The 20,238-nt window shown below is 33.1% G+C and overlaps 1 protein-coding gene across 2 annotated transcripts in view; it reads right to left on the reverse strand.

Annotated features, from left to right (window-relative positions):
* Window positions 1-236: 236 nt before the first annotated feature.
* LOC123535263 (guanylate-binding protein 3-like) overlaps window positions 237-20,238 on the reverse strand; it is a 29,706-nt gene continuing 9,704 nt past the window's right edge. Inside the window, exons 4-11 of one of the 2 annotated variants that reach the window (XM_053520125.1) lie at window positions 17,981-18,174; window positions 17,527-17,654; window positions 12,464-12,573; window positions 11,549-11,967; window positions 8,244-8,518; window positions 5,065-5,277; window positions 3,778-3,874; window positions 237-1,161 (exon numbers count right to left, since the gene is read on the reverse strand). In XM_053520125.1, coding sequence (XP_053376100.1) covers window positions 971-1,161; window positions 3,778-3,874; window positions 5,065-5,277; window positions 8,244-8,518; window positions 11,549-11,967; window positions 12,464-12,573; window positions 17,527-17,654; window positions 17,981-18,174 — 1,627 coding nt within the window. In that variant the 3' untranslated portion in view covers window positions 237-970. The remainder of the gene's footprint in view (window positions 1,162-3,777; window positions 3,875-5,064; window positions 5,278-8,243; window positions 8,519-11,548; window positions 11,968-12,463; window positions 12,574-17,526; window positions 17,655-17,980; window positions 18,175-20,238) is intronic. The other variant, XM_045317853.2, reaches the window with a different exon arrangement.

Consider the following 20,238-nt stretch of genomic DNA (forward strand, 5'->3'; position numbering starts at 1 on the left):
TTCTATGTTATTCAGTTAGTCGTGATTGTATGTTTATCTTTGGTACACGAGTGTCTGCGCTATCGTGGTGTACGTTGAAGTGTGACTGTTATTAAGGAACGTGGCATTCCCTTTGTATATTTGTCCTTGTTCAACTTTCCCCTTCGGGTTACTTCCCGCCCCCACCCCCACCCTTTTCCCCGCGGCCCAATTTTGCCCCTTACTATGTCCTTCTCCTCCATCTATATTTAGCATAAATCAATATGTACTTGCTGGATGTTTGAAGCAACCCGTCTGAAATATTTTTCCATTACAGCTTCTTTTGTAGTGGGCCTGCTGTGCAAATGTTTGGCTCTGTGGCTGTGTTTTTGGTGCCCTGTGCTTCCGAGAAATCTACCCTTACCTCTTATCTTTTATAGGGAAAATAAGCCCGCCCCGAGCAGCAGGTTTTTATCAAAATAAAATAACTTAAGCAATTTTAGTAGAAGGTCACCTAGAGATCATTTCTACAAAATGTTTTTGAATTCCGGTCATATATAAACAGTTCAAATATCATTCTTTGAAAAAATATTGTTTTAGATGAAAAAATGATCCTGGTAAGATATCAGGGAAAAAACGGAGACAACTCCGCTTAAATTTATTGTAAGCTAAGGTGGCTATGTACATAGTATCTCATGCAAAGTATATACTTCTCTAAATCTCAAGACAGTCCTTAAATTTAGCATTCATCGCACTGTGTATGCTGCTGATCGTTTATTTACGTGTTTTTCCCCTAATAAAACCTAGTTTCATGACTTAAAATGAACCACACAATGGAATTATTCACTAGATTTTAACCATTACAGATAATACAATTTCATTTTAACGTAATGCAATTATAAGAATCATTTTCCGATTTTTCTTTGCATTTGTTAAAGATATGAGCAAACACTAAATGTGAAACTTTAAAAGTAATTTCATATTCTTATGTTCTCTGCTTTACTTGATTCTATTATGAAGTTATGCAGGTCTTCTTGTTGATCTCCTCCAATGCATCGTGTAAAGCATCTGTATTAGCTTTATTTTGAGCAATCATTTTTTCCAGAAGTTGTCGTTTCTCATTTTCTAAATATTGCTCTTTTTGTCTGTCTAATTCTTCATATGTTTCGAGAAATCGCTTTTCTAACTGTGCTTCCATATGTTCTGTAAAAGACAATAAAAACGCCAGTGAAGAGAACGAAACTGAAAAGTTACATTATTAATGATTCGTAGTAATCACGGTTTCAAATATAGTGAGCGGTGCTTTAGTCATTAAGGTGTCGGTCGCTCAACCTAGGAGTCGTGGGTTCGACCCCATTGGGGTCACGGCCATGATATCTCATATGACACCAGGACTGGTTTTTCCAGGAAGTGGACTCGAGAGTGGTTCTAATGCGATTTAAGCTTTTTTCACGAGCTAAAATAAATTGATATAAACTTAACATTGTACGCACTTGAAGGACGACGAGCTGAAAATTTCTATGCAACCCTCAGACACAGACATCAACACTTTGGAACTATTTATAAATTGTAATATTTACAGTGATAAGGCATAATATTAAATTAAACAGAAGATCCATAACCTATATAAATCTAGTATGATATAAGACAATATGTCTATTGTTATGATATGATATGATATGATTTATATGTTGTTGTTTTTTTGACACAACTGTATATCACACTTTCCATGTTTTTGCGACCGTATTTGTTTTACTGACATGTAGCTGCTTCAGATTATAAGGTCGAAATTAAATCGCAGGGTAATTATTATTCTGCATATATTTACATTATCATAATATAGAAGGATCAAAATATCTGAACGTTAAATTTGATTAAACTTAGTAAATGATAAACATACCAATGCAATCATAAGTGATACATAAAATACTGAACAAAATAAGTAACTTCCGCTGTGTTTAAAAGCAGATATGCGTAGATATGAAAATAATGGCTAAATTATTTTTATATGTATTGCAAGAGTATTTCAGGGAGAATTAGTGTGAAAACCTGTATTGCTCCACGATTACAGAAATGATTAAATAAATGACTGAATGTTGCAGGGTCGTACACCAAAATTACACATTAATACAGGATATTGCCGCCTTAAGCATCGAGGACTGACTGTCATCGTTAGCGCATAGAACCGACAAGTGTGTTAATTTCTGTCTGTGGAATGTTGTTCCACTCCTGAATTAAGGCTTGTGTTAGTTAATTCACGTTCGACGGTGGAATAGGGCGACGTCTAACACGCTGTTCCAAATTATCCCACAGGGGTTCGATAGCATTCAGGTCTGGGCTTTGGCAGGCCAGGCATTAATATATGCAATGTTATTCGTATTAAGGAAATGGAGTAGCTATCTCAAGCTGTATGGCTTGTGGGATGACCTGCCGCACAATAATCTCGTCACGGTAGCGTTGGACATTCAAATCCCCATCGATCACAACGGGAGGTGTGTGATAACCATGCATGCTTTCCCAGACTAAGACGGAACCTCTATCCCTCTATACTCGAACTCTGCCGTCACTTCGATGAATGGAAAATCTTAATTATAGGAGAAAGGACGCTATTCCATTGTTGCCTTAACCATTGATGGTGTGTACGTGGCCGATTAATATGATTTACGCGGTGACGTCGCGTCATAACACAACCATCGTAAGGACGACGTCCACGTAGACCACCTTCGTGCAGACGATTGCGTACAGTTTGGTCAGATATTCGGCTGTTATGTGTACCATGGGTGTTACCAGCAGTGACAGCGGCAATTTGAAAATGATTGCGTAAGTAGGTATTCATGACATATCGGTCTTGCCCTGGCGACATAATTGACCATTTAACAATTTTGACGGACAAGGCTAAGTTTGGTGTAATTCTAACCAATAGTTTCAGAGGAAATGTTTGATAAGTAAAAATGTTAACCATGACTGACGACCGCGGACGTTCACAGTAACTAACCTGACAAGAGCGCAGGGGGGAATTACAAGCAACAAATGTTACACAAATTAAATATGTGACTGTACTGTTTTAGAAACCTATTTCGTTACAAGTTGTTTGTTTGATTCTCAGCTTAAACGGAGGAAAATAATTAAAAGTTTTAAATATGTCTCGAGCAAATTTTTAATGTTATCATTCCTAACGCTTTGAACATTTTTTTGTTTTAAATTTCACATAGTTTGGGGAATTAATTGCAAATAATGACAATACTTGAAGCATTGATACTGGATATATATTACATTTTTATCTAAATATTTTAACTCGCCAATCCCTTTTGTAAAATATTTAGGTCGTGGGAAAAGTACTGGTAAAGCTCATTTAAGGGATTTATTTTTTATGAGAAACATCACTTTTATAAATATCTGTCCATATCTATGTGCTCTTGTATCATCCTGTATCAAAATAACACCGTCCGCTGACAAATAGTTTTGGCTAAATTAATGAATCAATGAACTATGATTAATTCGGATTTATGGCAGTTTGTTCAGAAATATGTTATTTTATGTTGTCAGATTTCGGTGTTCCAATTACTAATAACAGTTTAGAATTTAAACAAATAAAAAAGAAAATACACTGTTAATTGAGATAATATTTAAATTGGTAATTCAGGAGAAATATAAACTTTGTAAAATTTATAACGATAGTGCTATAAGGAAATTTGAGAAGATGTTAACATTTTTGATTCCATCGTATTTATATTTATAGTCTCATAACTTTACCTACATCAGTAAATTTAACGATGCACGTACCCCCATTTCAGACCATAACGATTTTTGTGCACCCACCTTTCTCTTTCTTGTCTTTTATGATTTCTTCCTTTCGATATATCTCCATTTTTGTCTCCCTCATGCTGTTTTTATATACACGCATTGCCTTCTCCAGCTATAAATAATCACAACAATAGTTATCGTAACATGACAATGATGAAAGTTTTAAGCTTATTTGAATCTGTCTCGAGTCTGCTACCTTGAACCAGAAACTGCTAACTAGTAGCAGGATTGTTTTACGTTTAAGGAAAGCTTGAACCTACGAGTTGCTTGTTCAGCGGTCAATACATTGACTACTAGAACATTAATTTACTAATATCTAGATACGTAGACAATAATTCGCTTGAATATAATAAGGATACAGAAATCCTTTGATTGTGGGTAAATAGTATGATGTAAAAAACAAACAAACAAGAATTACTATCCTACAGGTAAAACCACGTTCAAAGGACGCAGACTCCCCAAAGTGCAGCCCACAGGACGCCGACTTTCAGACACACACGCGTGTGCGCACACACATGCACGCACGCACGCGCACAAATACTTACAGAAAAAGCAAACACGAGATGACAAAAATAACAAAATGGGAAACAGTGGGGCCTCCCCTTGGAACGGTCAGTGGCAAAAACACCACTAGCAGAGCTAAAATCATTTTAGGGTGCGCACCTTACCTGATACTTCCCCCAACGCCACAACTAAAAAGGTAAAGTAATCCCCGCCAGCTGAATCCCTAACACACGCAATAGCAACAGAAGGCGTTTCATGTTAAACAGAAAAATTCCATGGCATATTTATTTTTAAAAAAAGAACCTTAACAACAAAGCTCTCATATATTCAATGCCTAAACAGAAGACAGAGTATCAAGAGAAACACCCTTAAGGGCCAGGCAAAAAGACAGAAGACAGATATCAAATAAGCTTAGTCCTGTTTGGATTCAAAAACTGCCCATCATAAAATTGTCGTCCTGTTGCGTGAAAGACATTCAAAGAGGGAAGAGCAGCATTTATTAACTGAAATAATGTTGAAAATAAAACATGCGGTGTGTCTCAAAACAGCTGGGTTATAACATCTTTTTGTGAAACGTTCAATAACAGTGGGAATACAAATTACTTAACGGATAACTCCAATTCCAAACCTTACATAAAGCTTGTTCAATAAAAAGGTATGGACTTTACAAGCTTCGTCGTTTGTCCACACAGTTTACGTTTTAACTAACTATGCATTTTGTAAAACAACAAAACGTCATTCGTTATTTTTATATCTTTGATACTTGTATTGCTACCTGTTAACATTATTAACTTGTACCTCATCTTTATCGTAATCCTCCATCTGGCTGTAAAAGTTGCCCTCCAGAAAGCGTAAATCTTTTTTTAATATGTTGAAACCACCCTCAATGCTATACGCGTCTTCTTTCCGTATTATTTCTTCATGAAGCGTTTTCAGTTTTTCCTTGCATCTAGCTTGAATGCTGTTTGTATTTTCAGAGCGTAATTCCTGCCAACTTGTCTTAAGTTGAGCCTATGAAATAAAACCTCAACTTCAAAACGTGTTCAAGAAAATGTAACAGTTGTTGTGATACGTTTGTAACTGCTCGTCGATGTATTTCTAAAAGCAACGTACCAGTTTCAACACAATTTAAAAAACAAATCTTCAATCTATTTTCCTGTCAGACCTAAACGACTTTGTTAGTTATTGTGCATAACATTGAGAACAAGAAAGCATTGAGTTTATGTATCTGCCTAACTGAAATGTAAGTTTTCGTATGAAAACTTTATATATCATTTCAGAACAGACGGAGACCTATACCACATTATGGAAAATTGCCCAAATTATCGCCCGTATATCATAAAACAAGGACAAAAGCCATGTTCCAAAAACACAGCCTTCTAAACTCCACCCCACAGCAGTGAACAAGGATCATACAATATATAATTCAACCAGCATTGTAGGTTCTTGACAGTCTCACATAAATGCATCGCTAAATGTATGTCAAGTATTTGTCCTTGTATTTTTCTGGTTGAATGAGATTGTAAATTTCGTCAACGGTTTTGTGTTGCCTAGTAAAGGAGGAATACAGTCGACATCGTACTTTCGACCACCTCTATTAAGCGATTTTTTGTATTAAACGACCGGTCAAAATCCCTTCCGAAAGTTTTCAGTATATAAATTCATTCCATTAAACGACCTTTTTATTAAACGACTAGCGACCACATTAATGTAGTCCCGACAGGTAAAATATTGGACAAAGTATCTATTAAGCGACCGGGTACCAAAATTCTACCGGGCATTTCTTCATCTGTGTAATTAGCGAGTACGTTTTGCACGTGAATGCAATTAACCTTTGTATCAGTCGAACTGACAATCTAGCCATAATTTCCACGGTTTGTGGATTTGGAAAAGTGTTCACGATGTTTAAACAGATTTTTAAACCATACATGTATGTTCATAATAAATACAGTTACATTAACAGTTAAACGACTTTTCTTTTCATCTGACTGAAATTCATTAAGAGACCACTCCATTAACAGACCACTTCTTAGCAGTCCCTTGAGTGGTCTCTTAATACAATGTCGACTGTACATGCAAATCCTGCCTGGTCCTTTGACTTCATTTTCGTAAATTATTTCTTTTCAAATTCAAAAAGAGCACATTGTTACAAACTAAGATTTTATAATTTTTTAATAATACGATTTTATATGTAGTGTGAATGTTAATATCTCATCGATTGTACAAATAACCTCATTTATAGCCCGCCGTTGCATAATATTCATGTACAAAATAAAAAATGTTGATTTTGCTAGATCTATATTTCAGTTGTAAAGGTATTTTTCAGAAAGTTTATAGCGAACGTCTTCTTTTACATAGCAATTTATCAAAGAAGAAAATCGAAAACACTACTATTTGTACAGTTTTGCATGTTATGATACCTGATTTCTTGTAAACTAATATTATGATATCAGACAAATATTGACATGATATTTGTATTATAATAGCTAATTATGCAACTTGGGTTATTCTAGATGTAAGAATATCGTGACCGCGGACCTAGTGTACTGTATGTGTTTCGACAAAAAATATCCACGAAAAATACCAATGGAATTATTGAAACTTTCAAGAAATAGTCACCACTGTAATGCATCAGAATGAGATTTGTTCAATATACTTTAAAAAAAAACTGGCAGTTGCATTACATCTTGAAAGACCCTCGTATGTACGAAATCGAACATGATTAATAAACACTCTAAACCGTATACACCATGACAAACATAAAGACACGGAGGAAAAAATCGTAAAATAATAATAACAGGAGTACAGTGCAATTCTAAATTTTTTCTTGAATTAAATACTTGGTTTCTATTCAGATGACTAGTACATAAGAATGTTATGTCTTAGAAAATGAAAGGGCATTTTTAAACAGACAATAGAGTCACTAGAGCCACTACTATAAGGACAAAACGCTTCGACTAAAACAAAAAGGCATAATCTAATGGATATTTATCTGTAGTCATGCATAAAAGAAAGGATGACTCAAATTGCCAATGGCTGTATAACTACAAACTGATGTTTAGTCAGAACAAACTTTATGTTATAACTTAGAAATTGACAAAATGTTTTAGTTTCTGGGATACACTTACCCCATTTATTATGTATGTATGGTACACAGAGACCGTGCCTAATACTGGGCGCCCTGTGCCAACATTTAATTTAGTTATGATAATTTCCATGTTTTATGCACACCCCGGTAATAAAAGATAAACACCAATATGTATGAAATCCTATCGAGACATTGTACCAGTATGTTTCTTTGATACTATATCGCTAATAAAGCTGTTGATATTTATTTTATCAGTGAAATGTATATTGCGTCGTCATTTTTGATTTGTTCATATAACAAGGTTTTCATGTTTTTCATCATTATCAATAATATTTATATGAAGATCCTTTGGAATCAAAGAACGCAACCAAGCTTAACAACAACAGACCAGGTCTGATTGAGTCCGCACGTGAGTGGCAAAGAAATGGCAATGCTGATTACTATTGTAGTACATTGCTGTCCCTCACCCAAATGGACCAGACAATACAACACAGCAGACAATTTTCAGCCTCGCACGACATACAAAGATTGCTTACAGTTAATAAAGTCTAGAGAAAGATTCTTTGGAAGCATTGAAACCATCTACGCAAAACAACAGCAGATCATGCCTATTGAGTCCTCTCAGGAGGAATGAGAGGCAATAAATAAGCTCCCTAGCCCTGGCTTAAGCGGAATTCTAGTATAGTAAAGCTAGATGTACCCCATACTCCAAAGGGATCATACAATATGAAAAGTCCGTGCAAGTTCGGTGAGACCTTTTACAGCCACCAAATCGAACTATCAAGTTATTCTAGTAGACAAAAAATGAAGCAGCGTCGCCTTTCTACACGAATACCAGTGTGGTGTTCAGTACTATATTTTGCTTATTAATCAACAAAACAAATCTTACTTTAAGTAAGTCTTCAAACTTCTGTTCGCATAACCAAGAATCCTGCCTGTATATTCTTATCATTTTATTATGTATTTCAAAGAACTTTCTTTGCAATTCTTCCTTCTTTTGAATTGGTAGCTTGATTTGCTTTATTTCGTTTTGCAACCACTTTGTTGCCTTCTTGACTGCTACAGTGTTGTGTTTTACAGACGCATTGCAATAAGCTTCCTCTACGTTTAGTTTTAAACCACGTCTAATTGCATTGACATAGGTCTTCAGTACCTCTACAAAAACTGAAAAATGACAAAAGCGAATTGTTAGCTAAATTTGTTTCTGTTACTCAATAGAGATAGACCCTAAAATTTTCAATGATAGAAACACATTAAATTATGTCTAGATATTGATTTCCAAGTCCTTGACATAACCAAAAATGGTTTCACAAATGTGAAATTTATGATAGTTTTGTTAATATCAATTACAGAAGTTTAAATATTTAATTTAAAGTTGTGATCCACAAAGAATGACAACTCTTGCCTTGGGCAAGTACTTATAAGCAGATATCTGTTAGTTTACTTCCCTTGCAATTACACAAATGAGTGGAAAATGAAAACGGTTTAAGACACAATATGATACTATTTTGTACAACAAAAACATTTAGGATTTATTTACATGTATTTGATTTACCCGTCAAAACCTGGTTCCTATGATTTTGTCAACTTAATTATGGGGAAAAAATAACTTTTAACAAGCCGATAATAAAATGAAATACTTTTAAGTATTTTATAGTGCAGATAATACAGTTTTGCTTGTATCAAAATGTCACATGAGAATCACTTTTGTAATACAGAACACCTGGTAGGATTAGTAAGGTGCAATTACATTGATCTCTATTTCCTATACTCAACAAAATCAAACATTAATAGTAATGCAACATTATGTCATCTTTACACAAATATGTACATAAATTTGAAATTTCTGTACGATTATTCATTATTTAGTCCACCTCACTTAAAATCTACTGATGCACTTATTGAAGAATAACAACATTGATTTATTTGAATGATGTTCCTTTTTTCGACAAGAATTTGAAAATATTGTCTGGTTGCTATACAATATATAATTTCAAACTTTATGAAACCTTTTTACATTACTCTTCAAAGTAAAATAATTCTGTGTGCGCTTGTTGTTTCACTTCAATGATAATATTTGTCAATTCTGAATTGCACATGTTGACATTGAAGGTCTTCCTTAGATACATCAAATTTTGTTTTGACATTTTTAAGACAATTTTAATGCAATCATTCGATCATCTAAATTAATTATCTTTCATGAAACATAACTTTTTTTATTCCTTAATGTATATTTTTAACTAGCAACGAGACCGATAATAAAGACTATGACACAAAATTTCGGATGATCGGAGTTTTGTCTGATATTTAATGTATTAATGAGAGATGCTAGTATAGAAGTGTTCACAGACAACTGACCGTAATATCACCTAGCGTCATCCGGAATACTCTGAAAGCGTTTATTAGCGTTTACTGCCATTAAATCAAACCTCTGGATACTTTAGTTCATCATGCCAGTAGCTGACTTGTCATATGATTAGTTAACATATTTTTCATATTTTCAAAGTTATGGGTTTTCAATACAAGTGATAGGAAAGATGGTTTTTCTTGAAACAGATCTACTTTAAGAAGTAAAAGATGATTAGTTTGTTATACAAGTTATTATCGTAAAGGATCTTGCCATGAAAGCCGAAATCAGGTAATCAGACACATTTTAGAACAAGGAAATACAACAACAAACAATTGGGTTTTTCATTTAGTAGATGGTATAAATCAAGAAAGTTGAAAAGATGCATTTATTTTTTTAAGTCACTCCGACATATTGGCGTGATTTTTTTTCAGATAAGCGAATCCCGAAACCCAGATAGGTGAGGGTTATTTAAATAAAGAGACACAATTCATTTTATTCCAATTAAAGATAATATACTATCTGTCATGTCATAGATATTGTATATATCAAACAAATTTAATTATCTATCTGATACTTTTCCAGTATACACTTACAACATTCTTAGACATTTCAGCCCTTCTGTCTCCTTATACTAGACTAGTATAAAACTTTGCGAGTTGGCTCCAGTAAGAACTATTGGGCAGTGACATTTTATTCTGTATTTAGGGTTTCTTTTAAAATGATACAGAACTGCGAATTATTTTACATTTAAGAAGATATATTATATTCATATCTACAATATATACATAATACAGAAGTTGTTTTTGAAAAAAAAAAAGAAATGAATACCTTATAATAACGCACTATTTTAACAGAAATGTTAAAGGAGTTCTACTCTGCATATTGACTCATTATAGAAAAAAATAGTACATAATGGTTCCTTACAAAAGGAGGCATATTTATTTCAACCATAACGTTGTATACTGGAAACTTTACACTACGAGTAATATTTTTGCATACTGAATATTTTAACGGCTCAAATTATTCCAAGCTATTGAAATTTAATTTTTGTTCGGCAATTGTGTTCTTATCATTAATCAAAAGAATCGTAAATAGAGCGATATGTACTGCAACGTTTAATGTAGCTAACTACTACTACAACAATCATTTCCTCAAGCCCTCGATTGCTTTTCAGTAGTGTTGAAAAGAACGTGTATGATTCAAACTAAATCAATTAATCAAAAACATAAAATGAAACAAAGCATGTCGTTGACATACAATTACAGCGCTCTGCCTTTAAAAAGTTTTAACTGATCCGCTTAAGACGGTACTATGCGTCACATTTTCCTACAGTAACAAATAATATAGAGAAATAATACAGGTAAAGTTATTTCTTACAGATTACATCTGTGCTGATCACTGAATTATCCGCTTGCTTCCAGATGATCACAACGAGTTACATACAGGTGAGACAGTAAACTAGTGATAATTATCAGATGGACTGCGGTCAAGATTTCACATTGGTTTTGAATTAAAAAAGCACAAAATACAGGGGAAAATATATAGATATCACAGTCCGGAGGCTTATCAGCTGTGAATCAAGATTTCGTAAGTATGTCATCCGAGCGAGGAGATTGTTTCCGTTACCTTTATTTGTCAACTTTGGTTGGCAAAATATTAGCGCATTTATAAATATGGTGAATGTTATAAAACTAAAAATATTTCCACGTAGATGATTTTTGATGTATTCATCAGGATAATTTTAAAGAATGACATTAAAATGAAATATCTTTCATCATACCATGACTTGGCGGAAGGCACAAATCTGAAAAGTGATTAACGCCATCCGATTTTTAAAATCTCACCTAATCCATCAAATTTTGTTTGTGAAAGTAGACTTTTGGGCTTGCATGTGTAAACATACTTCTTCAATTCATTCATCTCCTCTACGAAAACGTGATCAAGCTCTTCGTCTTCTAATCTTCCCAGTCTTTTAAGTTTTGTCTGCATAACCGGCATGGAAATCCTGAAACATTTTCTATGTGGAAAAAATTTCTGAATACTATCAGTAGTTTCAGTTGGATTGTCGTCATTATTCAGACAGGATTCCAAGTATTCGTCTGCTGTCATCTCTTCGTTATCTTCTTCGTCCAAATCAAGGTAAAAATCCCGAAGACATAGAATTAATGTCGGAGAAATAAATCTAATCATTTCTGTTGTTTCTTGTTGACCGAGTGTTACATTTTTAAAAGCCTGAATGTTTGCTGACAGCTTAGTTATAAAACTGTTGAATTTCATGTTAAGGGTACACAATATAAGTTCAAAATGAAAGAGTTTGACCGTTAAATAGACATACTGACATAATAGATATATCTAAATGTCATTGTCTCCAAATTGATATTTTTCCTTATATTGCGTCTATCAAAATTTTAAATCAACATACCACGAAGTGATGCTTGCTTGTGTTGAAACATGACAAAAGTTGTAGATTTAAACATGACATAACTAAAAGTTAGGACAATAAGGTCGATTTAAATATTTAAAAATGACTTCAGTAAAAGTTATGACAATTCCGTTGAGTTGATGGTTTAAACATAAGTTTAAACTTAATTTAATGTAAGGACAATAACGTTGCCTGAAATATTTAAACATGACAAAAGTTAGGACAATAAAGTTGACTTAAATATCTCAACATTTATGAAACTTGCGAAAACGATAACCTTAGATGAAACGTGTCAGTACACTTATCATTTTAAATTTACTGTAATGTCAAAGGATACGACAACTTGTCTAAAGCATCAGAATCGAAGACTCCTTTCAAATTATAAATCAACACGCTGCTCATTAGAACAGTAAGGGTAAATATCTTTTGGTCATACTCCTTGTCAGGCTGTAATAAAAACAAAAATGTCATGATAAATACAGATAAATTGCAATTAACTTATCTTGTATCAAATAATAATAATCTACTATTAACAAACATTTAATTGGTCACGTTTACGTTTCAAATATTTATATCATATTATGCCATTTCAAACATTTATATAACAGTAGCTTTTGCAGTTGATATTCCTATCGTTTTATGTCAAAATTATATGTTTTGTTTGTTTGGTTGATTGGTCTGGTTTAACGTCACACCGACACAATTGTAAGTTATATGGTGACTTTCAAGCTTGACTGGTGGAGGAAGACCACAAATGCCCCTCAGTAAATTATTGCATCATGAACGGGCACATGTGTAGAACCACCGGCCTTTCATTAGGCAGCTGCATGACTTTCTCATAAAAAAAATTTAACGTCTCCAGTTAGGCTCGTACCCACATCGGCAAGAGGCAAGTGATTTAAGTCAGCGACTTAAACCAGTAGTACTTTCTTTTAAAATGGCAACATTGACGTCTTCACGTCTGGAGCACTGAGAAAGAGCTTTTCTATTTCATAAAATGTTTTGTAAACTAAAAGATATAATAGAAAACGGTTACACTTGCTTCATGCATTGTCCTTATCAATCATAAAACAAGTAGAATTACTAATTTGGTGGCTATGCACTCCGTGATTATTCGACGGGACGTGTAACATCTTCGCTGTACTTAATATATTTATAACAGTCACATTGACGTAACGTTTAGACTACTATTTGTCGCCATGCATGCGCAAAGAAAAAGTGATTGCCCATTTCATCCACCCTTTTACATAAAATACATAACGTATAATGAACGTTAGTTTATCAATAGTAGAGTCGGCTAAAAGTTTCTCGATACACGTTTAGGATTTCCATAAACATCTTAATTGTTTACTATTCTAACTGGTCAGATATTGCGAAGTTCTCAACATATATTGATTAGGCTAACCTTGATTATTTTGTTATTGTTTTCCAGGGAACTTTCATGAATGGTTCAGAAATGTTAACTACTTTGTCTACATGGTCTGCATATTGTTGTTGTTTACAACTTTACTGAATGTTTTATCTATTAGATTTGAACTTTTTGTTTTAGTACCAGTCATTGGAGATTGATTCTACATCTGTTGTTTACAGTTATACGAGTACATAATGATCTCTTTGATTTGCATGTTTTTGAAAATACTATGAATATTTTTAAATACTTGTAAACATGTTATTGCTATGCAGTACGTGAAAAATGTATAAACGCTAAAACAATGTTTAGAAAACAGAGGACTGAATTAAGAAGAGAGGGTTGCATCAGTAGAATAAAATTAGAGAACTAGAAATGTTTTACAAAAGCGGAAAAGGATAATCGAACGGAACTTTTCCGTATACCTTAACCCTCATCACATCAGGAGTGAAATAAAACCATAACATAATTCTGATATTTCCATAGTGTACCGTATCTTCGATGTTGATTTCGTTTTAAACTTGGGAGACGTTGGTTGGTCTAATGTTGTCAGTAAAAGGTTAGTTATAGCACACTTAGCTTTCTATTACACATCAGCCACCGTTATAGAAATATGTGTAGAAATAGGCAATCGTTGCGGAATCGGTCAAAGTTATGAAAATCGGCCTCCATTGTGGGACCGGCCAGTTATATGGATCTCAAATCAAATTGGAAAGGTAAGAGAGAATTATGTTCACAAATGGCTTAAGATAGAACGCGATACTTTGCGAACTTTCGAGTATCGTCTCGAAATGTTAACCATATTTCAAACAGGATGCAGTTTAAATGATTGTAACAGCTGTACGAAAGTGATTTCTAAACAATATATTACACTATCTGGATGACTCTCTTATTTGAATAGTAATCCTTATTTTCCCCTTTCCACAACAACCCCACCTCTCCCTCTATCCCATTCTCATTTTTGCATCTCGTGATATAACTAGAACGTAACTGATGTTGGATTTTTTGAAGCAACTCATCCGTTAAAATTTCCGCAACAGATCTGTGACCAACCTACTGATTGTTCTGACAATGTTTTGCTGTGCTTTGAGCCTTTGGGAAATCAACCCATACCTTTTAATTCTAATATATAGTGTTTTAAGCCGCTCCAACATCCTAGGAGCTACTATTGAATAAAAACGTCAGTAGGACATTTTACATTTTATCAACATCGATTGATCACAATATCATTTATACAACTGTACGAGGGGCGTTCAATATGTAATGTTACTCTGCTGGTTACTTTTAGATGCGGTTTTCGGCACATTATAGAACAATTTATTGGGAACACAATGCTATATAAATTATAAAAATCGGCAGGTTCAAAGTAAAATTATAATCATTTGAGTGGGGTGTACTCAGGTATACTGGATCATAATTATAATTTGGGTTTGTCCTGGGCATCCGGAGTCTCAGAAAAATAGAATTACTTGTAAAATCGCAAAATTCTATCATTTTTCTACGTGGTACAGCAATTTGTGATGAGTCTGAGTTTGTTTTAAACTAATTATTGCATTTTTAATTTTACAACACGACTAAAAAATCTAAACTCGAGGTTGATTCCATCTGGAATGGGTGTTGACAGCGATTAACCAACGTTGTAAGAACCAGTTTCGCAATCGAGGTTTGAGATACTAGTATCAACTTAAGACACAAGAATTTTTTAAATGATGATTATCGCGCCTGACAAAATTGTAGAGGCTTATTGTACTCAACATCATTTTTTGAGTAAAAATATACACACTCAATTTAATACTGTAATAAACTTTTTTATTTTAGTTTTCAAAGGTTTTTGTGAAGATCATGATTTGTTTTATCTGTTTAAACTGAAAATTGAAATATAGTTCTAGTTGTTGCATAGTAGAATCAAGGAATTGCATATTAAAATCTCAATATTTTGGACATAAAATTGTCCAGTATACCCGAGTAAACCTCACTCAAATGATTATATTTTCACTTTGAATCTACCAATTTTTATAATTTCATTGTGTTTCCAATAAATTGCTCTATAATGTGCCGAAAACCGTATCTAAAATAACATGCGGTTACGGAACTACATACGTCATACGGAGTCACATTACATATTGAACGCCCCTTGTATTATGAGAGAGATCGTATTAACTTTAATATTGTGTATTTCCCTTGCTTACATGGTCGTGCACCCAGCGCAGTATCTATTGCACAGGCATAAGACGAAGAGGCCAATTGTATTCTCTTTCGACTAACGGCTTTGTTGTCTGTAAGTTTACATGGGCATTGATATTTTTATTTGTATGATCATTTTAAAATTCACACGCTTGGCCATTCACATGTTGTCTTAGTTTTTATTTTGTTTTAAAGGGAAATGGTTATTTATAATATAGTAATGCTCGTGCCATGCAATGATAATATCCAACGGTATTTATTTTGTTTATTAGATCAGTAGTAAACAAGTTGATATATAAGTTAAATTCAAACAACAAGTAACTGACTTGTCATATTTCCAACTTTTCATTTAGGACTTCTATACTTCTATATTCTAAACCGGTATTCCACCACCCAGTTGAGAAAGAAAGAAAATAATTCAATATGAAAGACTCTCTTTGGGTATGGTTCTCAGTGCTTATTCTTGTACAGAAACCGAAGAAGAAATAGCCCCTGTGGGACTCGAAACTGTGGGACCTTTACTTTGTTTTTGAACAAAAATCAATTTGTAATATCGGCCGGAATAATGGAAAGCGTTACATTCTTTAAGCCTCAAGCTTTTTAATGTTGCCTGTTCCATTTAATATATTAGCTAATTTGATACAAATGAGAGGCATATGCCATTTTAAACAATTATGTTGATCAATTTACTTTTTTCAATGACACAGATGTTTTGTGTTAAAAACTATAATGTTTGAAAAGCTCTGCAAAATGTATGTAAAATCTTAGAAACAATACGCATTAACAAACAAGGAAACAAAACAGACTGAAAGTAGAAACACATCCTTGAAGGAGAAAATTTCGAAAGGTGAAATTGGTTGCAATTTTGTTCTTGAAAGACGAACTTTATCTTTCATGTTTATTCAAATGTAATTGTAGATAATTCTAGGAAATAATATAAGAACTTTTATTTATACATCGTTCCTATGCGATAATGCTTGTAAAGCATTTCGATATATCAATTTCCGAAAATAAAATATATTACTGTCTAATGTAATTTATTCTGAAAATAAAAAAAATCAGCAACTATTTGAATAAAAGCAAAAGAAGTATTTTATCTAAACTGAAATACGTTTAGCACATGGCCGTAAGCATTGATATCTGCACAAAGCAAATATGGTTTTTAAAAAGGGAACGATCTAGCGTTTAGGAAATTGTAAGATAACTTCTTTTCACATGCATATTGTTGCATGAGCTTTACAAATTATATAAAGTATATAAACCAATTAATTAAAAAATATGATGCCAATCTTTTTACAACTTAATCAAAAATTAAATATAATATTTGTACAATACATCTATCAATTTTATATTATATGTAAATAGTTCGTCATTTGACAATTCATTTATGATTGTTAATGCAAAGACATCAGCCGCCGTAAAGATGGATTGCCGCCATATTGGACACCAACCTGATTTCGAAATTCGATAAATTATAATATATAATAATAATAATATATTGATAGAGGAAATGAACTGTAACCCCAAAAAGAGGATCCATAGCTTATTATAAATACATCAACAGATCGTACAAGGTTGAGCATCATGAAGAGAAGCAACTTGTCATATCATTCACGTCTTTGGTATGACGCTACCGGAACAGAACCCATGACATTCCTCTCCCGATGCAGAGACTACTGTTTACTACCCAAGCTTAAAGCAAAAATTTCGTTCATATATTTTTGCAAAAGTCTATAATTTACGAAAACAGTATCCCAATATATTCTATATTTCTGTTTCAGTGTAAAAATCAAAACGATATGCATAACCTTTCTAGGATTTGCTAGTCCTTCTGTATCTAAGAGAACCAACACGTGATTGCTTTCATTGGGATGTATAACACACCATACCCATATTCCTTTCGTGTGCGATTTGACACTGTGTCCCAATGAAAAACCTTTTTATGGAGAAATGAATACAAAACTGAGACATTGTGATAAAACTGCAGAAAGGTTAAACAGTAGAACTTCAATGATTTTTTCTGATAAATAAAATTGTTATATTATTCTAAAAACCCAGGAACCGACCAGTCTTTAATAAAAGAATAATTGTTCAATGATATGTATTAATAATGATAATAATACTTGTTTTGTGAAAACTGTTTTCCACCTTTTCCTCTAAAAGAGGTTACACAAAACTTTAAACAAATCACCTAATTATATCTTAGCAAAAACAGCCTTTTAGAACAAACTAGACTGAGAATTAGAACAAAATGTTATTTACCTTTCGATGATCCAGCTAATCGGTTCATCAGATACGATTTACCAGTTCTGTATGAACCGGCTATTGCTACAACACTTAGGGAAACATCAATGGATTGGATCTCATTCATAACTTTCTCACGAAGATCGAAATGACCTGTTTCATTTAGAAATACTAACCACTGCGGCTGTTCAAACACAGACAGTTTTGCAAATCTGAAATATTTATAGTGTGGTTTTTTAGAACACTTAATAAGCCAGTCAAACTGAATCTTTTATCGTTTACACAATATAACACTTTTGTAAAAGCTAATGTCTGGTTAAGATGGTTCATAGTAACTTGGCTGATTTTTAGTGAACATCACAAATTGAACCATTAAAAGTGTGCTTCGAACCATCTACATTAGCCTGGCTCCCTGGCTGCATGGTAATTTTTTTTATATAAATACGGAAACATTTTATTAAACAATTTTAAACCTCTAAAATAGCACCGTGTTATGTAATAGTTATAGTATGTGTGAGAGTGTGTTACCAGGATATATCAGAGCTAGGGGTACATCGAGGGTATTTTTCTCTGCACATATCGTCGAGGCCGGTAGGCCGAGACAGATATGTGAAGTGAATAATATCGCATAGTTTATCATTAAAATTTATATATTATTTTCATTTAAATTTGTTTATTATTATTTTTACTATTTTGATTCCCTTTCTGCGCCTCGCTGACTGAAACACTAAAACTTCTGTTTTAGAAAATGTGTTCCCCAGATAAAAGTACCCAACAAATTTCTGCATTGGTTTTAAATCTTTGCATTTCATTGGCCAGACATATTGTAAAACTTGTTGTTTTGTTTGTAAAAAAAATCAAAGAAAAAGAAACATTTGAGAAATCTCAGAATTTCATATATTTCATGTATTTCTGAATTTGGCAATAACTATCAAGTTTTTGAAATATTCTAGTTTATTTATTCGTTTACTTTATAAATGTAGGTGTTTGTGACAATTCTTTCACAGTGAACTGTAAATTGGAGCTAAAATCATCTTTTCTTTGAAAGGAAAAAATTACACTCCCTTGATAGGACCTCAATAGAGAAAAAGTGTTCCGATATATATCGGAACAGTTTTACTGTGCTGATATATATCGGAACACTTTTTTTCTTATGAAACTCCATAGAGATTTCCGTGTTGATATATATCGCAACAGTTTTGTAAGATATCAGCACAGTTTTGTAGTAATAATGTGTGTTACTATGTATAACATGCTGCAAAGATCAAAGGAAAATTGCCGCACTATGCGATAACTGATGGCTGAACCATACCTATGTTCGGAGCCAGGGACAATAAAAAAGTCAATGTCAATACAACCTTCTGGAGTTACTTCCCTCTTAATGAAGAAATATGTAAATAAGAACAAACATAAGGACGTGAGCCAGTCTACATCTGCATGTTCATTATATTTTGTACTTGTTAAATAATTTATTTTATATTTGTAATATAAAAAACTTTTATCAGGTTTCAAAAATAAAGAGAAATACTCAATGACATGTGATTAATGTAATAAGTTTTTATTTTAACAAATATGATGGGAATAATATTTGAAATTTAGCAATCATAAATATTTCAATGTTGCTTTCATTGTGATATGTTTGATATGACTGGAATCTGTAAAATGTTTGTTTCCAAAGCCCTGCAAACTGAAATCGTTATTTTACAAGTTCCTTCTCTTGACATGTAGCATATCCACTTACTGTTTTCTTCTGGTATTGGTCATAAGGTATAAGTTTTGCATTGCTATGCTTTTTAAAAGGAAACAAACTCTATGTTAACAAATCAAATTACAGTTCGGTTTTAGCTTTAACGAATATTATTTATTGTACTTTCAAAAATAAACATTGTTCAATTGCGAACACTATTTCTAAGTCTTTTAGAAATAAGAAAGTATAAGAGACGTATTTTCATATATTGTTTTAAATTCAAATTTAATATCCATTTACAATTGCAATAAGACCGAAATCGTAATTTAAAATTCCATATCGGTTGTATGACATTATCTGCATAACTTTAAATATGATGTTACAAAGTACATGCAATTCAGTAACTCAGTATACACGTATGTGCGTAATTAATAAAAACCGATCTTTTCCCGTTTTTCCACGCTACAGAATTAAAAAAATCGAACGGCGTGTTCATTTTGATTGATATGTAATAGTTATAGTATGTGTGAGAGTGTGTTACCAGGATATATCAGAGCTAGGGGTACATCGAGGGTATTTTTCTCTGCAC

The sequence above is a fragment of the Mercenaria mercenaria genome, chromosome 12, assembly GCF_021730395.1.
Source record: "Mercenaria mercenaria strain notata chromosome 12, MADL_Memer_1, whole genome shotgun sequence".
Lineage (NCBI taxonomy): Eukaryota > Metazoa > Mollusca > Bivalvia > Venerida > Veneridae > Mercenaria > Mercenaria mercenaria.